The sequence below is a fragment of the Salvelinus fontinalis genome, chromosome 34, assembly GCF_029448725.1.
Source record: "Salvelinus fontinalis isolate EN_2023a chromosome 34, ASM2944872v1, whole genome shotgun sequence".
NCBI classification, from domain to species: Eukaryota; Metazoa; Chordata; class Actinopteri; order Salmoniformes; family Salmonidae; genus Salvelinus; species Salvelinus fontinalis.
In genome coordinates this window covers 30,382,585-30,405,848 of record NC_074698.1, presented here as the reverse complement: position 1 = coordinate 30,405,848, position 23,264 = coordinate 30,382,585, and the positions used below count along the sequence as shown (strand labels likewise).

Genomic DNA, 23,264 nt, shown 5'->3' with positions numbered 1-23,264 from the left:
GGGTCAGTCATGTTGTGGGGTGGCATTTCTTTGGGGGGCCGCACAGCCCTCCATGTGCTCGCCAGAGGTAGCCTGACTGCCATTAGGTACCGAGATGAGATCCTCAGACCCCTTGTGAGACCACATGCTGGTGCGGTTGGCCCTGGATTCCTCCTAATGCAAGACAATGCTAGACCTCATGTGGCTGGAGTGTGTCAGCAGTTCCTGCAAGAGGAAGGCATTGATGCTATGGACTGGCCCGCCCGTTCCCCAGACCTGAATCCAATTGAGCACATCTGGGACATCATGTCTCGCTCCATCCACCAACGCCACGTTGCACCACAGACTGTCCAGGAGTTGGCGGATGCTTTAGTCCAGGTCTGGGAGGAGATCAGGAGACCATCCGCCACCTCATCAGGAGCATGCCCAGGCGTTGTAGGGAGGTCATACAGGCACGTGGAGGCCACACACACTACTGAGCCTCATTTTGACTTGTTTTAAGGACATTACATCAAAGTTGGATCAGACTGTAGTGTGGTTTTCCACTTTCATTTGGAGTGTGACTCCAAATCCAGACCTCCATGGGTTGATACATTTGATTTCCATTGATCATTTGTGTGATTTTGTTGTCAGCACATTCAACTATGTAAAGAATAAAGTATTTAATAAGAATATTTCATTCATTCAGATCTAGGATGTGTTATTTTAGTGTTCCCTTTATTTTTTTGAGCAGTGTATTTTATAGATCCTAAGTGGTGTCAAGTGACTATGAAAAACATTGACATGACATTTAAAACATCACGTGAGATTGGAAACTGACAAACAGTCCCAACACACACAGTTGTGACAAATGACTGTCAAACACGACGCCAATGAAGTGACTTCAAAACACACGTCACAGTTTGTAAAATGGTGTGTGGTTTTATTGGGAGAACAGTAAGAGGGTAAGACAGTATAAGTTAGAGACTGTACAACGAAAGCATTTTCTCATAAACAATAAAAAAAAAAAATCATCAATTGTATAAGCAAGAGAAACCGTTTGTAACCATTGATGGGACTCGTAATGTGAATAATCTTCTTGGATACTGTCCCAGATGACACCCGTGTCCCTATTTACTTATACTACTTTAGACCGGAGCCAATAGGTCATCATGTAGGGAATAGGGTGCCATTTGGAACGCAGCCATCATTGAAACGAGGACATATAAACACCGCTAAGGCAAACACTGTATTTATAAAAACTTGACGGGGAAAAAAGTCGGGTAACAAGAGGCACAACATCAGTCATGTTTTGGCAGATCATTTGCATATTTCCCTCTTCACTAATAAAGAACTGAATGGATAACATGGGACAACAGTAACAAATCATCAGGATCATTCTCATAACATACACAAGAAGTGGTTCATTGAAGTATTTTTGCTGTGTGGACCGGAGCACAGTGCTGTTGCATAGCTTTAAAACACCATCACCTCTCACACACACACAACTCAGGTCCTTCCCATCCCAGGTCCAATATGTCAGATTGCACATTCACAACTCCACCTTGATTTAATGGACCAGGCCCCAAACCTTCCTCCACATTCCATAGAATCAATAGAACCAGAATGACGTTTCATTATCGTTGTGTGTCGGAACCCTCAGTGATGACAGAGACAGAGAGACAGAGAGAGAGACAGACAGAGAGACAGAGAGGGGAACAGACAGTTCTCAGGGCAGGACGGGGGTCTGACATCACAGTTAACAGCTTGAAACCTCTACGGCTCTTTTTGACACAATGAATTACAACTCAGACTGGGTTAAAATCCGTTGTGGAGGACGACCAGGCCACTGAAAGCAGGTTTTTGTCTGTAGCAGAAACCTAATGAAACAGGCTTTGTGACATCATCAAAGTGGGCCTGGGCATTTGAAATGACACTGTGTTCTGACTGACTCTTGGGCTGCATTCCAACATCCACACGAACATGAAGGAAGCAGTGCATTCTAACTAGTGTGCTAGCGTTGATTTTGGAACGGAGCCGTTGGCACACATTTAAAACCCCCGCAGCAGCAGCAGCACAGAGAGAGACAGCCTGAAGGAGCAGATACATACACACTGACTGAATACTGACCACTGTGTTACTACTGGCAGACTGTCTACCCTTTTCTCTGACCGGAGAAGACAAAGGCCTGCGTCTGTCTGTCTTTGACAGCCTATTCCCTACATAGTGCATTACTTTAGACCCTATGGGACCTGGTCAAAATTAGTGCAATATATAGGGAATAAGGTGCCATTTGGGACTCCTATTTGAGCTCTCCCTCACTACATAAGACCAGTAGGGGACATAGGTCTGTCCGTCTGCCTGTCTACTGGGTATTGAGTCACTCTGGAGGACATTTGGCAAAAAGCACTGACTACACCCATAGAAATAGAATGGCTAGAAACAGTTCTAGAATGGACACACAGTTCTAGAATGGACATGATTCTAGAATGATCACTTTGGGTCCAGTGGAAAACTGTTGATCAGGCCACTTCAGACAACACTCTTAAAGGACCTAGCTACTCTAAACAGCAGGGCTCCTGAGGTGGGCAAGCACAGTGATGATGGTTACATCTATTTAACCCAGGTCAGAGGTCACCCATAAGGCTAAATGCTTTAACTATGGTGGCCCATAAGGCTATTTTTTGTTTTTGTTGCATCTTAGTTGGAACTCCGTATTAATCTGTGTGGACATCTACATCCCCTGGGAGAAAGTGGTCTGTTTCTGTAGGAGTGTGTGTTTGTTCAGCATCGACAAAGACAAACCACAGACCCTAGTCTGGTCTGACTTACTGGTGTGTGTGTGTGGCGCGGGGGGGAGGAGACACTGGTCCCAGTCACACCAGTCCATCCGCCTGGTATAGAGGATGGAATGGTGGCCCTTTCTTTCCAGAGCCTCGGGCCTTCAGCCAAGGGGCCCTGACACACAGTCTCAGCCCAGACAAAGAGCTCTGTGCTGGGGATGACTCGGAGCTATGGAAGGGGTGGCCTGGAGCAATCAGTCAGAAGCCCTAACAGGGCTGACAGTGTTTGTGAGAGAGACTTGAGCTACACATGCAGCATGTTTGGCCAACGAGACTCAGACTGCATCCAAAACTATATAGGGAATAGCGCTCACTTGGGAGACAACGAGAAAGAGAGAGAGAGAGAGAGAGAGACAACAAGAGAGAGAGAGAGAGAGCGAGAGAGGCAGCGAGAGTGATTTTAGGGGTCTACGTGCAAAACCGCACCCTACTACCTTAATAATAATAATAATATAGTGCACTACTTTTGACCAGAGCACTAAGTAGTGCCCTACCAAAGACACATAGGGCCGAACGCAGTGCACTAGATAGGGAGTAGTAGGGTGTGACTTCAGACGCCCCCTGGATAACTGGTACAACAATGTGAAAGGTATCTCCTGGTTCCCCTCCAGTTGGTAGAAACCCAACGTCCAACTCATTTAAAGACCTGTTATGGGGGTTTGCTAGGAATAAAAGACACATTGGTCGCTGAGGAGTTAAGGAGAAAGATTCATCATTCATCAAATCATTTGACACCATTTCCCCACCACTTTTCCCTGACTGAGAGATAAGAGTATGTCTAGGATGAGACTCCACAGGGTTTACAAGGCTGATCACTGTCTCTTCCCTCTAGGATGAGCCTACACAGGGTTTACAAGGCTGATCACAGTCTCTTCCCTCTAGGATGAGCCTACACAGGGTTTACAAGGCTGATCACAGTCTCTTCCCTCTAGGATGAGCCTACACAGGGTTTACAAGGCTGATCACTGTCTCTTCCCTCTAGGATGAGCCTCCACAGGGTTTACAAGGCTGATCACCGTCTCTTCCCTCTAGGATGAGACTCCACAGGGTTTACAAGGCTGATCACTGTCTCTTCCCTCTAGGATAAACCTCCACAGGGTTTACAAGGCTGATCACTGTCTCTTCCCTCTAGGATGAGACTCCACAGGGTTTACAAGGCTGATCACCGTCTCTTCCCTCTAGGATGAGCCTCCACAGGGTTTACAAGGCTGATCACTGTCTCTTCCCTCTAGGATGAGACTCCACAGGGTTTACAAGGCTGATCACCGTCTCTTCCCTCTAGGATGAGCCTCCACAGGGTTTATAAGGCTGATCACTTGCTTACACTAACACAGAGAGAGGGACAGAAAGAGAGAGAGGGGAGAAACAATGAGGACTGGAAGAGGGGATGTAGCTGGCCGACAAGTTGTTTAGACTACCAGCCTCTGATGGACAGCCGCCTGTGTGTGTGTTTTAGGACTTAGGAAAATTAATAGCATTGCTCTAAATACACAAATAAGTGGTCCACAATGTATCCTGAGAATTAGCTCAGTAGTTTATCAACTGGTCTGTCTGGAGCAAGTCTGTCTGGAGCAAGTCTGTCTGGAGCAAGTCTGTCTGGAGCAAGTCTGTCTGGAGCAAGTCTGTCTGAGCGGTCCGTGTGTGTGTGTGTGTGTGTTCACCCACCCTCTTCCATAGCCTTTAACACTGCCTATCAGCAGGTGTAAATCAAACTTGTGCATAAACCTTTCAAATATAACTTAAGACAATGTTTAGGTACATATATTCATAATAAATCTATGTGAGAGAAAAAAAGTAACAAATGTAACTGATTAAAAAACTAAAGTTCCAAACAGTAAGGCCAGGACTAAGACAGGGATCAGGTCAGAAGAGTCTCTATGGGCAGGTTGTGTGTGTGTGTAGCTCTGTTTGATAGGTAATCATCAGACAGTGGTAAAAGGCTTATTTGTGGAATCATTAAGGATTAGTTTTAGTACAGTGCTGTAAATTCCCCCCACTCTTTAACTTCCCCCCGGCAACAACAAGTAACAAGCTCTCCGCTGCAGTTGGTTCTTCAGTTCCACATCCAGATAGTGACACTGATTTGCTGTCAGAGGGTGGCGGGTCACGGTGAGGTCATAATCAGGCTCTGAGGGAAAAGGAAGTGGAGAATCTAGCCAGTTCAGGGCAGGTGGAGGTGCATAGCGACAGGCTGAGGCCAGTAAAACAGTCAGCATTTTGTTCTACAGCGTTACCACCCCCTCTTCCCTGGTTGCCGCGGGTGACGACCTTTGACCCCCCCCCCCTATCCCTCCAACACAGAAAGGCCAGTTGACCCCATCACCCTTGACCGATAACCTCCAGCGGTGGTCTGGGCTGCTCAGACAGGTTACAATGTGACAGTGAGACAAGAGAGTTAAGAGTGAACCAACAGAGTGAATATAGTAATATAGAACAGATTTAGGACCAGCTTCCCTTCCCCATATCCTGTCATTAACCATTAGTGGGGAAAATGAAAAACTGACCCAGGATCAGCGTCCGAGGGCAACTTCATCCTACAGAACACATCGACATATCTACAGACTCTGGAATAGTCCATTACAGAGAGGAGAGGGGCGTGTGAGGGCTCATTTACAGTGGTTTAGAGGGGGGGGGGGCTCATTTACAGTGGTTTAGAGGGGGGGGGGGATAGAACTGCCAGGTACAAGGCCATTAGAAGTGGTAACAGGGTTCAGTGGTCAAGGGTCATAGGGGACAGCCTGCACCAGAGGTGACTGGAGATCAGGGGTCAAGGTGAGGGCTCACAGGGGTTAAAGGTCAAGGGCCAAAAGGTGACTTAAAAGGCAGTGACACGTGACACAGTGTAACACAACACAACTCTTTTGCTCTCTGTTCATCACCCTGCAATCACTGCAAGTCAGTGGGTCACGGTGAGGGGTCACGGGGGGGTTAAAGGCCAAAAGGTGACTTCAAAAGGTCATAACCCCCCTGCAATCACTGCAGCATCAGCTGCTTTAGGTTGTCGTGGAGGATGGTGTCCTTGACGTCTCGGAACACCAGGCGAATGTTCTCCGTGTTGATGGCTGTGGTGAAGTGGTGGTACAGGGGCTTCTGTGTCACGTCCCTCCTCTTCCCCCGGAAACAGTCCACTAGGAACCTCTGTACGTCGACCAGGCTGTGTGGCTCCCCGGGGTACTCTGGGAAATAGTCCTTGATGGGGACGGAGCGCACCTTGTCCTCCAGAAGGTCTGTCTTGTTGAGGAACAGGATGATGGAGACGTTGGAGAAAACACGATTGTTGACGATCGTCTCGAAGATGTTGAGGGATTCGCTGAGACGGTTGGTCTGACGGTCCTCCATCAAGACCTGGGGGGGGGGGGGGGGGGGGGGAAGAGAAGGTTAGGGGAGTAGTGTGTGTGTGTGTGTGTGTGAGAAATAGAAAGAGTTTGTGTGTTCAAGTGAGTGTGTACGCATACAAATTATATTTAACATCCAAAGACAGGTGTGTGTGTGTGTGTGTGTGTGTAAACCCACCTGGTCATACTCTGAAGAGGAGACAAGGAAGAGGATGGAGGTGACAGAGTCAAAACACTCAAACCATCTCCGTCTCTCCGACCTTTGACCCCCAACGTCCACCATCTTAAATGGAACGTTCTTGATCTCAAAGTCGTACTCATGGATACCTTTAGTGGGCTTACGGGCCAGGAGAATATCCTGCTGAGTCGGTAGGTAGTCCTGGAGGAGAGAACGAGAGAGAGAACGGGTGAATGAGAGAGAACGAGTGAATGAGAGAGATGGAGAAGGTTGGTACTAACAGATGCCTTTAGTGGGCTTACAAGCGAGCAGGATATCCTGCTGAGTCGGAGAGAGCGAGTGAATGAGAGAGAGAGATGTGCTAGCTAACGAGGTAGAACAGATTGTGATGAACACACCATTCTGTACGTCTCCAGCTGTTTGAACAGCATGTTAGCCTGTCCACTTTGTTCAGATGGTGGAATCAAGTGGCCTACCTGATTTATCAGAATGAGAACGAGTTGAAAATTCCTTATATAAACTGTGTTTTATGCTTATTGAACATTTATAAAAGACAGACTAGACAGCTAGCATAACAGACTAGACAGCTAGCATAACAGACCAGACAGCTAGCATAACAGACCAGACAGCTGGTATAACAGACCAGACAGCTGGTATAACAGACCAGACAGCTGGTATAACAGACCAGACAGCTGGTATAACAGACCAGACAGCTGGTATAACAGACCAGACAGCTGGTATAACAGACCAGACAGCTGGTATAACAGACCAGACAGCTGGTATAACAGACCAGACAGCTGGTATAACAGACCAGACAGCTGGTATAACAGACCAGACAGCTGGTATAACAGACCAGACAGCTGGTATAACAGACTAGACAGCTGGTATAACAGACTAGACAGCTGGTATAACAGACTAGACAGCTGGTATAACAGACTAGACAGCTAGTATAACAGACTAGACAGCTAGTATAACAGACTAGACAGCTGGTATAACAGACTAGACGGCTGGTATAACAGACTAGACGGCTGGTATAACAGACTAGACGGCTGGTATAACAGACTAGACGGCTAGTATAACAGACCAGACAGCTGGTATAACAGTCTGGCTAAGATGCTGCTAGTGAAGTGTGCAAAGCAGAATTCGTGCCTGTCTGCCTGTCGCTCTGTGTGTCTCTCGCGCGCTCTGTGTGTCTCTGTCTGTGTCCCATGCCAGAGGAGAATTCCTGACATTCTAGACACTGTGACATCAAAGGTCAGGCTGCACTGGAAAAGCCATCAGTAAAGTCACCATCAGGATACCAGCCAGAGATACAGAGTTACACACTCCTCATTCCTCTGCACTGCCAGTAAAGAACAGGAGAGAGAAAGAGAGAGAGAGGTCAGTTTCCCCCTCTTTAGTCAGAAGGAGATCAGGCCTTAGCTGGTAGCACACCCTGACATCTCAGAGAGAGATGGAGAGATGTGAGGAGATGGATAGAACCACACAGGGAGGAGAGAGAGGGACAGGAGAGAGGGATGGATAGAACCACACAGGGAGGAGAGAGGGACAGGAGAGAGGGGTGGATAGAACCACACAGGGAGGAGAGAGAGGGACAGGAGAGAGGGATGGAGAGAACCACACAGGGAGGAGAGAGAGGGACAGGAGAGAGGAATGGAGAGAACCACACAGGGAGGAGAGAGAGGGACAGGAGAGAGGGATGGATAGAACCACACAGGGAGGAGAGAGAGGGACAGGAGAGAGGGATGGATAGAACCACACAGGGAGGAGAGAGAGGGATGGATAGAACCACACAGGGAGGAGAGAGAGGGACAGGAGAGAGGGGTGGATAGAACCACACAGGGAGGAGAGAGAGGGACAGGAGAGAGGGATGGATAGAACCACACAGGGAGGAGAGAGAGGGATGGATAGAACCACACAGGGAGGAGAGAGAGGGACAGGAGAGAGGGGTGGATAGAACCACACAGGGAGGAGAGAGAGGGACAGGAGAGAGGGATGGAGAGAACCACACAGGGAGGAGAGAGAGGGACAGGAGAGAGGGATGGATAGAACCACACAGGGAGGAGAGAGAGGGACAGGAGAGAGGGATGGATAGAACCACACAGGGAGGAGAGAGATGGATAGAACCACACAGGGAGGAGAGAGAGGGACAGGAGCGAGGTATGGATAGAACCACACAGGGAGGAGAGAGAGGGACAGGAGAGAGGGATGGATAGAACCACACAGGGAGGAGAGAGAGGGACAGGAGAGAGGGATGGATAGAACCACACAGGGAGGAGAGAGAGGGATGGATAGAACCACACAGGGAGGAGAGAGAGGGATGGATAGAACCACACAGGGAGGAGAGAGGGATGGATAGAACCACACAGGGAGGAGAGAGGGATGGATAGAACCACACAGGGAGGAGAGAGAGGAATGGATAGAACCACACAGGGAGGAGAGAGAGGGATGGATAGAACCACACAGGGAGGAGAGAGAGGGATGGATAGAACCACACAGGGAGGAGAGAGAGGGATGGATAGAACCACACAGGGAGGAGAGAGAGGGATGGATAGAACCACACAGGGAGGAGAGAGAGGAATGGATAGAACCACACAGGGAGGAGAGAGAGGGACAGGAGAGAGGGATGGATAGAACCACACAGGGAGGAGAGAGAGGGATGGATAGAACCACACAGGGAGGAGAGAGAGGGATGGATAGAACCACACAGGGAGGAGAGAGAGGGATGGATAGAACCACACAGGGAGGAGAGAGAGGGATGGATAGAACCACACAGGGAGGAGAGAGAGGGATGGATAGAACCACACAGGGAGGAGAGAGAGGGATGGATAGAACCACACTTTTCATTCTGACTGTTACGTCATCAGCAGTAGTGTATAGATGCGTAAGAGAGATGGGTGGGACTTACCGGCTGTCCCAGCTTTTCCAAATGATCCAGGAAATACTTTACAGACTCTCCCTGAGAGAGGAGAGGAGAGAACATTAATGTCAGATTGGTTCAGTTAGAGTACAAGCACACTTGCTACAGAGGTCATATTATTCATATTAAAAGTTATTCAACAGTACTGCTGTGTGGGTGGATGTGAAATGCCAAGGCCTCCTTTTAAAAACACTCTGTTAAAACAGGAAGACAAGAAAAGTGTGTTGACCTCTGACTCTCACACGCTGCGCAAAAATCATGGCAATGTGGCAAAACTTGCTTCCTTGCTTCGCCGGACTGAGCAGGAAATGCAGAGATCGCAGAACAAACACACACACACACACACAACACACACACACTGCATCTATAAATGAAACCCCGAGTAACACGCTGCTCAGGAAGCAGCAGAGACAGAACAGAACAAACAGAAGGAATGTGTGTGTGTGTGTGTGTGTGTGTGTGTGTACGCAAGAAAGGAGAGCGAGAAAGACAGAAAGAGAGAAACCGAGCTGTGGCCTTGAGAATACCACTCACACAGAACAGCTGTGAAACCAGAGGTAACCCTACCACGATGCCATAACCCCCAGGAGGAGGCTGAAACCAGAGGTAACACTACCACGATGCCATAACCCCCAGGAGGAGGCTGAAACCAGAGGCAACACTACCACGATGCCATAACCCCCAGGAGGAGGCTGAAACCAGAGGTAACACTACCACGATGCCGTAACCCCCAGGAGGAGGCTGAAACCAGAGATAACACTACCACGATGCCATAACCCCCAGGAGGAGGCTGAAACCAGAGGTAACACTACCACGATGCCATAACCCCCAGGAGGAGGCTGAAACCAGAGGTAACACTACCACGATGCCGTGACCCCCAGGAGGAGGCTGAAACCAGAGGTAACACTACCACGATGCCATAACCCCCAGGAGGAGGCTGAAACCAGAGGTAACACTACCACGATGCCATAACCCCCAGGAGGAGGCTGAAACCAGAGGTAACACTACCACGATGCCATAACCCCCAGGAGGAGGCTGAAACCAGAGGTAACACTACCACGATGCCATAACCCCCAGGAGGAGGCTGAAACCAGAGGTAACACTACCACGATGCCATAACCCCCAGGAGGAGGCTGAAACCAGAGGTAACACTACCACGATGCCGTAACCCCCAGGAGGAGGCTGAAACCAGAGGCAACACTACCACGATGCCATAACCCCCAGGAGGAGGCTGAAACCAGAGGTAACACTACCACGATGCCGTAACCCCCAGGAGGAGGCTGAAACCAGAGGTAACACTACCACGATGCCTTAACCCCCAGGAGGAGGCTGAAACCAGAGGTAACACTACCACGATGCCATAACCCCCAGGAGGAGGCTGAAACCAGAGGTAACACTACCACGATGCCATAACCCCCAGGAGGAGGCTGAAACCAGAGGTAACACTAGCAGCAGGATACAAGGCGAGGAGTAGACAGACGATGCCCCCTAAAGAGCCATAGATCACAACACATTCTTTGGGGAAACCCCCTCCTCCCACACAACTAAGTCTGTGGGACTTTCTATTTCGGGCTAACATGGGGAGCTGTGAAACCAGGGGGGGAGGCACACTACTACCAGAAGGACTAGGTAGTGTTAGACCATGGCTTTAGATTAGCATCCAGGGGCAAGTGGGCAACCACATCCAAGTCACAAATCACTCAGTCCCAATGTTAATCATCCCACTCGGGGTTCCACTGTCACCTGAAACTGTTCAAGTCTCTTGTGTGACTCAAACACAACACGGGGTAAAAGACCCCCAAGACCTCTGCTGTGGTTAAAGCCTGGAGACATTAGTCATGGAGATGATCTATTGACACACATAGAACGAACACTGATATACAGAAATAGTTTCCAGAAGAAATGACTGATACTTTCTAAGAGCTAAAACAGTAGGTGTTTTGACAGGACTATGTCTGCTTCCTAAATGGTTAACACAGTCATTATCACCATCAGCTAATGATCAGATGTCCACATTCTTTTTCCTTTCCTGAGAACAACTTTGTCTTATTTGAATATAACTGCCATCAACTGTCACGCCGCAGGTTTGTTTACAACCTGACAATTAAATAAAGCTTGGAGAATTTGAATGAGAGACACAGACGCTGCCCGTGTGTCTTGTGATTATCTACTAACAGCAATAAAATAATAAAGAGCGAGAGAAAAAGATTGAACGATGGAGAGAGAGAGAGCGCGAGAGAGATATGGACGGTGTTTAAAGCAGTGTAAAACCCATAGACGGTGTTTAAAGCAGTGTAAAACCCATAGACTGTGTTTAAAGCAGTGTAAAACCCATAGACTGTGTTTAAAGCAGTGTAAAACCCATAGACTGTGTTTAAAGCAGTGTAAAACCCATAGACTGTGTTTAAAGCAGTGTAAAACCCATAGACTGTGTTTAAAGCAGTGTAAAACCCATAGACTGTGTTTAAAGCAGTGTAAAACCCATAGACTGTGTTTAAAGCAGTGTAAAACCCATAGACTGTGTTTAAAGCAGTGTAAAACCCATAGACGGTGTTTAAAGCTGTGCAAAACCAGTGTAGACAGTCCTAATGGAAGCATTTCCACAAAACCATGTAAGCGTCCAGTCAGACCAACACCACTGAGCAGAGCAGACCACCGCGGTGAGACAGCGGCACCAATATCACATGGACCAAACCAATACCGAAGGGGAAGAAAACTGATTAGGTAGAATCCATTGAGAAGTGGTTATTAATTAGAATGGACTAGACCAGCATGATGAATGTTCTAGGGTGGACTAGACCAACAAGATGAATGTTCTAGGGTGGACTAGACCAGCATGACAGAATGTTCTAGGGTGGACTAGACCAGCATGATGAATGTTCTAGGGTGGACTAGACCAGCATGATAGAATATTCTAGGGTGGACTAGACCAGCATGATGAATGAGTGTTCTAGGGTGGACTAGACCAGCATGATGAATGAATGTTCTAGGGTGGACTAGACCAGCATGATAGAATGTTCTAGGGTGGACTAGACCAGCATGAAAGAATGTTCTAGGGTGGACTAGACCAGCATGAAAGAATGTTCTAGGGTGGACTAGACCAGCATGATAGAATGTTCTAGGGTGGACTAGACCAGCATGATAGAATGTTCTAGGGTGGACTAGACCAGCATGATAGAATGTTCTAGGGTGGACTAGACCAGCATGATAGAATGTTCTAGGGTGGACTAGACCAGCATGATATAATGTTCTAGGGTGGACTAGACCAGCATGATATAATGTTCTAGGGTGGACTAGACCAGAATGATAGAATAATATATTGTCCTCTTGTCCCAACAACCAGCTGAAGTAACATGACATTCTCTAGTCTAGCATAACCCACCTGACCTGGTTAACTGCTGACCACATAGACGCGTGTGTGTGTGTGTGAGTTCGTCAGTGCTTTTGCTTCCCCTGCGTTCCCCTACTCAGTAAAGCGACGGTGTGACGCATGCCGAACACAGACACACGCGTAAGGAAACCACATCCCCCTCAGCCCCGCCTCTACTCTGCCGTCATCCTGCTATCTACTACTAGGCTCTGGTGAGGCAGGTAGAAGATCAACTGTCACCAACTGTCAAAATGTCTCCAGAATGAGGAGGGTCAAACGACATGGTAACCACGATGGGTTACTGTGGTTACGGTCTCTGAGGTAACTGGAACCTGAAGAGAAGCCTGTAGTCCGTGTGTCCTGCTACTAACACAGTACGTGTAGTTAGAGCAGCGTCCATTTGGGTTTTTGGGTTCGATACAGATTCCCATTTTTTGGTCTGTTGATATACTGTTTAACAGGGGGAAATGAAAAACATTTTCCCACAAAGCGCTCTCATAAATTACCATCCAAAAGATCTGCTAAAACTACAGGGCTAATATATTCTCTGTCGTGTTGACTGCTGCTACCACAGAGCTAATATATTCTCTGTAGTGTTGACTGCTACTACCACAGGGCTAATATATTCTTTGTAGTGTTGACTGCTGCTACCACAGAGCTAATATATTCTCTGTAGTGTTGACTGCTACTACCACAGGGCTAATATATTCTTTGTAGTGTTGACTGCTGCTACCACAGGGCTAATATATTCTTTGTAGTGTTGACTGCTACTACCACAGGGCTAATATATTAGTGTTGACTGCTACTACCACAGGGCTAATATATTCTCTGTAGTGTTGACTGCTACTACCACAGGGCTAATATATTCTTTGTAGTGTTGACTGCTGCTACCACAGGGCTAATATATTCTTTGTAGTGTTGACTGCTACTACCACAGGGCTAATATATTCTCTGTCATGTTGACTGCTGCTACCACAGGGCTAATATATTAGTGTTGACTGCTGCTACCACAGGGCTAATATATTAGTGTTGACTGCTGCTACCACAGGGCTAATATATTAGCGTTGACTGCTACTACCACAGGGCTAATATTTTAGTGTTGACTGCTACTACCACAGGGCTAATATATTAGTGTTGACTGCTACTACCACAGGGCTAATATATTAGCGTTGACTGCTACTACCACAGGGCTAATATATTCTTTGTAGTGTTGACTGCTGCTACCACAGGGCTAATATATTCTTTGTAGTGTTGACTGCTGCTACCACAGGGCTAATATATTCTTTGTAGTGTTGACTGCTGCTACCACAGGGCTAATATATTCTTTGTAGTGTTGACTGCTGCTACCACAGGGCTAATATATTAGCGTTGACTGCTGCTACCACAGGGCTAATATATTCTTTGTAGTGTTGACTGCTGCTACCACAGGGCTAATATATTAGCGTTGACTGCTGCTACCACAGGGATAATATATTCTTTGTAGTGTTGACTGCTGCTACCACAGGGCTAATATATTAGCGTTGACTGCTACTACCACAGGGCTAATATATTCTTTGTAGTGTTGACTGCTGCTACCACAGGGCTAATATATTCTTTGTAGTGTTGACTGCTGCTACCACAGGGCTAATATATTAGCGTTGACTGCTGCTTCCACAGGGCTAATATATCTGTAGAATTTAGAGGAACCTGACTGGCCTAGGCTGACAGACTGTGGGAGGTGTGTAGTAGTAGTTGACATCACTGTCCCACAATGGGAAATTGGTCTCAGCAATTTAAAAAGACATGACAACAGGAATCATAACAGAAAATACATATAAAAGGTGTGTGTGGCCCAATCAGACGGGGGGTGTGCTGGCTCCCGGTCCAATCAGACGGGGAGTGTGCTGGCTCCCGGTCCAATCAGACGGGGGGTGTGCTGGCTCCCGGTCCAATCAGACGGGGGGTGTGCTGGCTCCCGGTCCAATCAGACGGGGGGTGTGCTGGCTCCCGGCCCAATCAGACGGGGGGTGCGCTGGCTCCCGGCCCAATCAGACGGGGAGTGCGCTGGCTCTCGGCCCAATCAGACGGGGAGTGCGCTGGCTCTCGGCCCAATCAGACGGGGAGTGTGCTGGCTCTCGGCCCAATCAGACGGGGAGTGTGCTAGCTCTCGGTCCAATCAGATGGGGAGTGTGCTAGCTCTCGGTCCAATCAGATGGGGAGTGTGCTAGCTCTCGGTCCAATCAGATGGGGAGTGTGCTGGCTCTCGGCCCAATCAGACGGGGAGTGTGCTAGCTCTCGGTCCAATCAGATGGGGAGTGTGCTGGTGTTCTTGTGATGGGCAGGTGTTGCACAGAGACCAAGGTCTAATAACAGCTCAACATTCCTTTACGGATCAAACCCCCCGTTCCTCCTCTATTCCTTCATCCCTTTGTACATCTCCATCCCTCTTTCACTACCCCCCCGCCCCCCACACACACACACACACACACACACACGTTCTCTCTTTTACAGGTCTTACCCTCCGTCTTTCCCTTCTTCCTGGTAGTCTAACTCAGATGAGGGGAAAGGGCCATTTCAGGCCTCAGCTGAAAGCCTCTGGAGAGACCGCATCTACTGACCATTAAACTAGACAGTTGCTCTGCTAATGGCTTCTGGGATTGCTGCAACACACACACACACAGGGAGTATGCTGGTCCCTGGACATGACAGTGAGTAGCAGCCTTCCCAGAGAGACGGGGGGAGGGAGAGAGAGACGGGGGGGGGGGGAGAGAGATGCAGGAAAAGATAGCATGCTTGAACTCCACTTATCCCTGGTACCACCACCACCACCACCACTAGAGAGCGGGAGGGTGAAGGAGAGAAAGAACGAGAGAACCTAAACAAAACCCCTTTGTGTGCTGCAATCCAGGGAGCACGTGTCCCGAGTGCCAAACATGTCAGGCTTCCTGCTTTCACAACCTCTAACACACACAAACAAACACACACACACTTACGTATTAAGCCTCTCGCTGCAGACATGCTGGCTGCAGAACAGGACTTGATCTTGATGCTTTAAGTAAACATTCCCCAGACCAGTCCTTACTCCCTTTCCCCCCCCCCCCCCCCCCTCTCTCTCTTCCCTATCCTAGGTGTTGCATAATCCTAATCCACAGCCTTGGACCTGTTCTCCTCCTCTCCACTGAAGGCTTTATAGTGTTCTGTTACAAGCCACGCCCTCATTGACATGGGATCTGTTGAGGGTCCAATCAACGCAGGGCAACAGAGTTAGGAGTGGAGTGTATAGAATAGATATGACCATGTCGTTGTTGTGAGAATGTATACTACATACGAACATTAACAACGTGTGGTCCCAGATCTCTCTCTCTCTCATGCACCCTCCCTTCCTTTTCGGCAACAGTTGATTCCTTTCCTCTCTGCTCCACATCGGAGAGGGAGGGAGGGAGGGCGGGCAAGAAAGGGCATTGTTTTCATTTTCTATGGTTGACTTGATTTGTGTGTGAGTTAGCATTTTCTCCACACACAAACACTGATAGTGTGTGTGTGTGTGTGTGTGAGCAGCAAGCTCAGAAGCCATTAGTAGTGGTTTAAGGGCAGTAGATGCAGTCAGTTTTCAAATGAAATTGTATGCTCCGAATACAACAGATGTAAACTTTACCGTGAAATGCTTACTTACGAGCAATTACCCCACCAATGCAGAGTTAAAACGCAAGACATTTAAAAACTAAAAAACATTTAAAACCATTGGTCATTAGCCTGTAAAATGTCTGCTATCCCCTCCGGCACCATTAAACTCTGTTTTAAATAAATGATCCCACTTTAAGATGAAACTGTATAAGGTATAATATTTTATTTTATTACCACACACAATAAAAATGTGATGTATTTATTTGATAAACAGACCACAAACAGCCCTGAGCATCAAACGCAACAGAATTCAGACTCAACTTTGATCCTCTCTAAAATGTTAATGGTGAACCGAGTGTCCATTCTGTGTCATCTTTTGGGAAGTGAGAGTGCGTATTAGCAGAACTGGGAGGGAGTATGGCGTGCTGCGGTTCCATCACACCCCGGTCTCAGATGACAGCCTCCCTGGGATGAGTGAGTTGGCAGAGGACAGCTAACAAGACAGACCAGCAGAAACCCCTTCAGAAACATCACTAGGGAATCAGTTGTGGGTTTGGCACGAATCAGGAAGTCCAGCTCACACAACTGGTTTCAATGGCTCAGTTCAATATTAGTAAACAGAATGTCTTATTTCCTGACTTCTTGGTATAGGTGTCCCTTCATAAGAGATTTTACAGCAGGAAAATCTTCCAGAGACAAACAGTGACAAAGTAACTTCAGTGAGTCAGCTGGTCGGAGCGTGTTCATTTGTATGCACCATCAACGTAGTGGGTTTGATTTCTACACTGGCCACTTGTAGTGAATATATAGTCGGAAGTTTACACACACCGTAGCCAAATACATTTAAACTCAGTTTTTCACAATTCCTGAGAAACATTCCCTGTCTTAGGTCAGTTAGGATCACCACTTTATGTTAAGAATGTGAAATGTCAGAATAATAGTAGAGATAATGATTTACTTCAGCTTTTATTTCATTCATCACATTCCCAGTGGGTCAGAAGTTCACATACACTCAATTAGTATTTGGTAGCATTGCCTTTAAATTGTTTAACTTGGGTCAAACGTTTTGGGTAGCATTCCACAAGCTTCCCACAATAAGTTGGGGGAATTTTGGCCCATTCCTCCTGACAGAGCTGGTGTAACTGAGTGAGGTTTGTAGGCCTGCTTGCTCGAACACACTTTTTAATTTCTGCCCACAAATATTCTAATTTTCCTGCCTCATGATGCCATCTATTTTGTGAAGTGCACCAGTCCCTCCTGCAGCAAAGCATCCCCACAACATTATGCTGCCACCTCCGTGCTTCACGGTTGGGATGATGTTCTTCGGCTTGCAAGCCTCCCCCTTTTTCCTCCAAACATAACGATGGTCTTTATGGCCAAACAGTTCTATTTTTGTTTCATCAGACCAGAGGACATTTCTCCAAAAAGTACGATCTTTGTCCCCATGTGCAGTTGCAAACTGTAGTCTTGCTTTTTATATATATATATTTTTTTAATCCCCTTTTCTCCCCAATTTTCGTGGTATCCAATCGCTAGTAATTACTATCTTGTCTCATCGCTACAACTCCCGTAAGGGCTCGGGAGAGACGAAGGTCGAAAGCCATGCGTCCTCCGAAGCACAACCCAACCGCACTGCTTCTTTAACACAGCGCGCCTCCAACCCGGAAGCCAGCCGCACCAATGTGTCGGAGGAAACACCGTGCACCTGGCCCCCTTGGTTAGCGTGCACTGCGCCCAGCACGCCACGGGAGTCGCTGGAGCGCGATGAGACAAGGAAATCCCTACCGGCCAAACCCTCCCTAACCCGGACGACGCTAGCCCAATTGTGCGTCGCCCCACGGACCTCCCGGTCGCGGCCGGCTGCGACAGAGCCTGGGGGCGAACCCAGAGACTCTGGTGGCACAGTTAGCACTGCGATGCAGTGCCCTAGACCACTGCGCCACCCGGGAGGCCCCTGTAGTCTTGCTTTTGAATGCCGTTTTTGGAGCAGTGGCTTCTTCCTTGCTGAGCGGCCTATCAGGATATGTCAATATAGGACTCGTTTTACTGTGGATATAGATACTTTTGTACCTGTTTCCTCCAGCATCTAAACAAGGTCCTTTACTGTTGTTCTGGGATTTATTTGCACTTTTTGCACCAAAGTACGTTCATCTCTAGGAGACAGAACGCGTCTCCTTCCTGAGCGGTATGACGGCTGCGTGGTCCCATGGTGTTTATACTTGCGTACTATTGTTTGTACAGATGAACGTGGTATCTTCAGGCGTTTGGAAATTGCTCCCAAGGATGAACCAGACTTGTGGAGGTCTACAATTTTTTTTCTGAGGTCTTGGCTGATTTCTTTTGATTTTCCCATGATGTCAAGCAAAGAGCCACTGAGTTTGAAGGTAGGCCTTGAAATACATCCACAGGTACACCTCCAATTGACTCAAATTATGTCAATTAGCCTATCAGAAGCTTCTAAAGCCATGACATCATTTTCTGGAATTTTCCAAGCTGTTTAAAGGCAGTGTCAACTTAGTGTATGTAAACTTCTGACCCACTGGAATTGTGATACAGTGAATTATAAGTGAAATAATCTGTCTGTAAACAATTGTTGGAAAAATGACTTGTGTCATGAACAAAGTAGATGTCCTAACCGACTTGCCAAAACTATAGTTTGTTAACACGAAATTTGTTGAGTGGTTGAAAACCAACTTTTAATGACTCCAACCTAAGTGTATGTAAACTTCTTACTTCAACTGTATATAACAGATTACCACACTGGCCACTTGTAGTGAATACATGACAATCGAACTACAGATAGGATGACTCAACATATGTCTGGTAAACACAGCTGAACAGAAAACATTTTAGAGAGACTACCACCCCTTGTAGTGTAGTCTCTGAGGGTGGTAGAGACTACCTCCCCTTGTAGTGTAGTCTCTGAGGGTGGTAGAGACTACCTCCCCTTGTAGTGTAGTGTCTGAGGGTGGTAGAGACTACCTCCCCTTGTAGTGTAGTGTCTGAGGGTGGTAGAGACTACCTCCCCTTGTAGTGTAGTGTCTGAGGGTGGTAGAGACTACCTCCCCTTGTAGTGTAGTGTCTGAGGGTGGTAGAGACTACCTCCCCTTGTAGTGTAGTGTCTGAGGGTGGTAGAGACTACCTCCCCTTGTAGTGTAGTGTCTGAGGGTGGTAGAGACTACCACCCCTTGTAGTGTAGTGTCTGAGGGTGGTAGAGACTACCTCCCCTTGTAGTGTCTGAGGGTGGTAGAGACTACCTCCCCTTGTAGTGTAGTGTCTGAGGGTGGTAGAGACTACCACCCATTGTAGTGTCTGAGGGTGGTAGAGACTACCTCCCCTTGTAGTGTAGTGTCTGAGGGTGGTAGAGACTACCTCCCCTTGTAGTGTCTGAGGGTGGTAGAGACTACCTCCCCTTGTAGTGTAGTGTCTGAGGGTGGTAGAGACTACCTCCCCTTGTAGTGTAGTGTCTGAGGGTGGTAGAGACTACCACCCCTTGTAGTGTAGTGTCTGAGGGTGGTAGAGACTACCACCCCTTGTAGTGTAGTGTCTGATGGTGGTAGAGACTACCTCCCCTTGTAGTGTAGTGTCTGATAGTGTCTGAGGGTGGTAGAGACTACCTGCCCTTGTAGTGTAGTGTCTGAGGGTGGTAGAGACTACCACCCCTTGTAGTGTAGTGTCTGAGGGTGGTAGAGACTACCACCCCTTGTAGTGTAGTGTCTGAGGGTGGTAGAGACTACCACCCCTTGTAGTGTAGTGTCTGAGGGTGGTAGAGACTACCTCCCCTTGTAGTGTAGTGTCTGATAGGGTGGTAGAGACTACCTCCCCTTGTAGTGTAGTGTCTGATAGTGGTAGAGACTACCTCCCCTTGTAGTGTAGTGTCTGAGGGTGGTAGAGACTACCTCCCCTTGTAGTGTAGTGTCTGAGGGTGGTAGAGACTACCTCCCCTTGTAGTGTAGTGTCTGAGGGTGGTAGAGACTACCACCCCTTGTAGTGTAGTGTCTGAGGGTGGTAGAGACTACCACCCCTTGTAGTGTAGTGTCTGAGGGTGGTAGAGACTACCTCCCCTTGTAGTGTAGTGTCTGAGTATAGTGTCTGAGGGTGGTAGAGACTACCACCCCTTGTAGTGTAGTGTCTGATAGTGGTAGAGACTACCACCCCTTGTAGTGTAGTGTCTGATAGTGGTAGAGACTACCTCCCCTTGTAGTGTAGTGTCTGAGGGTGGTAGAGACTACCTCCCCCTGTAGTGTAGTGTCTGAGGGTGGTAGAGACTACCACCCCTTGTAGTGTAGTGTCTGATAGTGGTAGAGACTACCTCCCCTTGTAGTGTAGTGTCTGATAGTGTCTGAGGGTGGTAGAGACTACCTGCCCTTGTAGTGTAGTGTCTGAGGGTGGCAGAGACTACCTCCCCTTGTAGTGTAGTGTCTGAGGGTGGTAGAGACTACCACCCCTTGTAGTGTAGTGTCTGAGGGTGGTAGAGACTACCTCCCCCTGTAGTGTAGTGTCTGATAGTGGTAGAGACTACCTCCCCTTGTAGTGTAGTGTCTGAGGGTGGTAGAGACTACCTCCCCTTGTAGTGTAGTGTCTGAGTATAGTGTCTGAGGGTGGTAGAGACTACCACCCCTTGTAGTGTAGTGTCTGATAGTGGTAGAGACTACCACCCCTTGTAGTGTAGTGTCTGATGGTGGTAGAGACTACCTCCCCTTGTAGTGTAGTGTCTGATAGTGGTAGAGACTACCTCCCCCTGTAGTGTAGTGTCTGAGGGTGGTAGAGACTACCTCCCCTTGTAGTGTAGTGTCTGAGGGTGGTAGAGACTACCTCCCCATGTAGTGTAGTGTCTGAGGGTGGTAGAGACTACCTCCCCATGTAGTGTAGTGTCTGAGGGTGGTAGAGACTACCACCCCTTGTAGTGTAGTGTCTGAGGGTGGTAGAGACTACCTCCCCTTGTAGTGTAGTGTCTGAGGGTGGTAGAGACTACCTCCCCTTGTAGTGTGGTGTCTGAGGGTGGTAGAGACTACCTCCCCTTGTAGTGTAGTGTCTGAGGGTGGCAGAGACTACCTCCCCTTGTAGTGTAGTGTCTGAGGGTGGTAGAGACTACCTCCCCTTGTAGTGTAGTGTCTGAGGGTGGTAGAGACTACCTCCCCCTGTAGTGTAGTGTCTGAGGGTGGTAGAGACTACCTCCCCCTGTAGTGTAGTGTCTGAGGGTGGTAGAGACTACCACCCCTTGTAGTGTAGTGTCTGAGGGTGGTAGAGACTACCTCCCCCTGTAGTGTAGTGTCTGAGGGTGGTAGAGACTACCTCCCCTTGTAGTGTAGTGTCTGAGGGTGGTAGAGACTACCTCCCCTTGTAGTGTGGTGTCTGAGGGTGGTAGAGACTATCACCCCTTGTAGTGTAGTGTCTGAGGGTCAAACACTAGGGCAGGTTTAGCCTAGTCCTAGACTAAAAATATTCTCAGTTGAAAAGTGATTCTTAGTCCAAAACCTTTGGATTAATCTGTGGTTTAATATGGCCCCTAAATACCGTAACAGTGAACAAGGCAGCTGAAATGTCACCATGCATCTAGGAAAGCCACTTCTGATGTAGGACAGACTGACAGACACTGATGTATTGGGGTGGGGGGGGGGGGGGACTAGTCCTTTAACAGTGTGTGTGTGGTCTCTGTCTGCTTTATGTTTTATCATGATAAGAGAGGGGAGTGAGCGATTGGAGCTGGAGGAGGCTTGGTGACTGTGCCTAAACTGAATGAGTGATGGTAGTTTACAGATTAAAAAGAGCATCAGTTCCAGTGTGGAGAATCCCCTGCACAGTCCTCAGTACAGCTATAGATCATCAACAAGAGAACGACACACTGCTTTACAAGCCAACACGAAGACCACCGAGAGAGAGGGAGAGAGAGACAGCGAGAGACAGGGTCCAACACTCAATTACTCTGTGCCCATCATTCCAGCTGCAAGCCCCTTTGTTGGTTGTATATGTTGGGCCTTTGTGTGTGTGTGTGTGTGTGTGTGTGTGTGTGTGTCTCACACACACACACACACACGTCTCTATCCATGTGTGTGTTTCTGTAGGTGTGTTCTCACCAGTTGGAACTCCCTGCGTCTGTCGTAGGCGTCCTGGATGGCCGTGTCGGCCCACAGGGCCCGGATGGAGGGCAGGTACTGCTGGAAGTCCCTGGTCTCCACCATGCCGTGGGCCATCCTGGCCGACCTCGTGTCAAACGCCATCATGGTCTCTCCGTGCCTCTGGTTGGACGCCTCTCCCCACGGGATGTGGAGCTTTTCTCTGGCATCCACCAACACACGCACCCCTGGGAGGGAGAGAGTTGAGTGACTATGTTAACGCACTGAGCTAATGAATAGGCATGACGAAGATTAAGGAGAAGGTCATACTTCCACCAACACCCCTGGAGAGAGAGACCGAGGGGGGAGACTGAGGGAGCGAGAGACAGGGACAGAGCAAGGTATACAGTCATACATACAAACCCCTTTCTTTTGTAGTGCAAGAACACACTCAAATAGTTTTAGGCACATGCACTTACAGTACATGTTTTACTATCCTTGTGGGGACACAACATTCCAACTCCTAACCCTAACATAGCCTTTATCCTTGTGGGGACCTGGGAAATACATACATACATACAAGTGTGAGTGAGTGAGAACATTCCCTGTTTTACTATCCTTGTGGGGACTTCAGTGGAATTCTGGTACCCATGAGGACAGTAATACAAACACCACAGTAGTCCTCCAGACAGAGCTAAGACGTGTTTATATAAAACACAGAGAGCAGGGCTTGTGTCCAAAACAGTACCCTATTCCCTATATCCAGCACTACTTTCGGCCAGAGACCGATGGTAATTCACTTAATAGGGAGCCATTTGGGAGTGACTTTAGGGGTGTAATGGGTTCCACTGTTTCTCTGGTTTATAAAACAGGGCTGTTGGTCCTCCTGAAACACACAGCCAGCTCACCCCTACACTGGTGACGTTATGCCTTAACCCACTACTGTACTGCTGTTGACATGGGTCGGTCCACGTGACGTCTGCAGGGGTGTAATGGATTCC

At 48.1% G+C, this 23,264-nt stretch overlaps 1 protein-coding gene across 1 annotated transcript in view; it reads right to left on the bottom strand.

Moving 5' to 3' along the window:
* Window positions 1-874: 874 nt before the first annotated feature.
* LOC129833696 (guanine nucleotide-binding protein subunit alpha-13) overlaps window positions 875-23,264 on the bottom strand; it is a 39,426-nt gene continuing 17,036 nt past the window's right edge. Inside the window, exons 2-5 of the mRNA XM_055898456.1 lie at window positions 22,285-22,511; window positions 9,223-9,273; window positions 6,315-6,515; window positions 875-6,146 (exon numbers count right to left, since the gene is read on the bottom strand). Of these exons, the coding sequence (XP_055754431.1) occupies window positions 5,775-6,146; window positions 6,315-6,515; window positions 9,223-9,273; window positions 22,285-22,511 (851 nt within the window). The 3' untranslated portion in view covers window positions 875-5,774. The remainder of the gene's footprint in view (window positions 6,147-6,314; window positions 6,516-9,222; window positions 9,274-22,284; window positions 22,512-23,264) is intronic.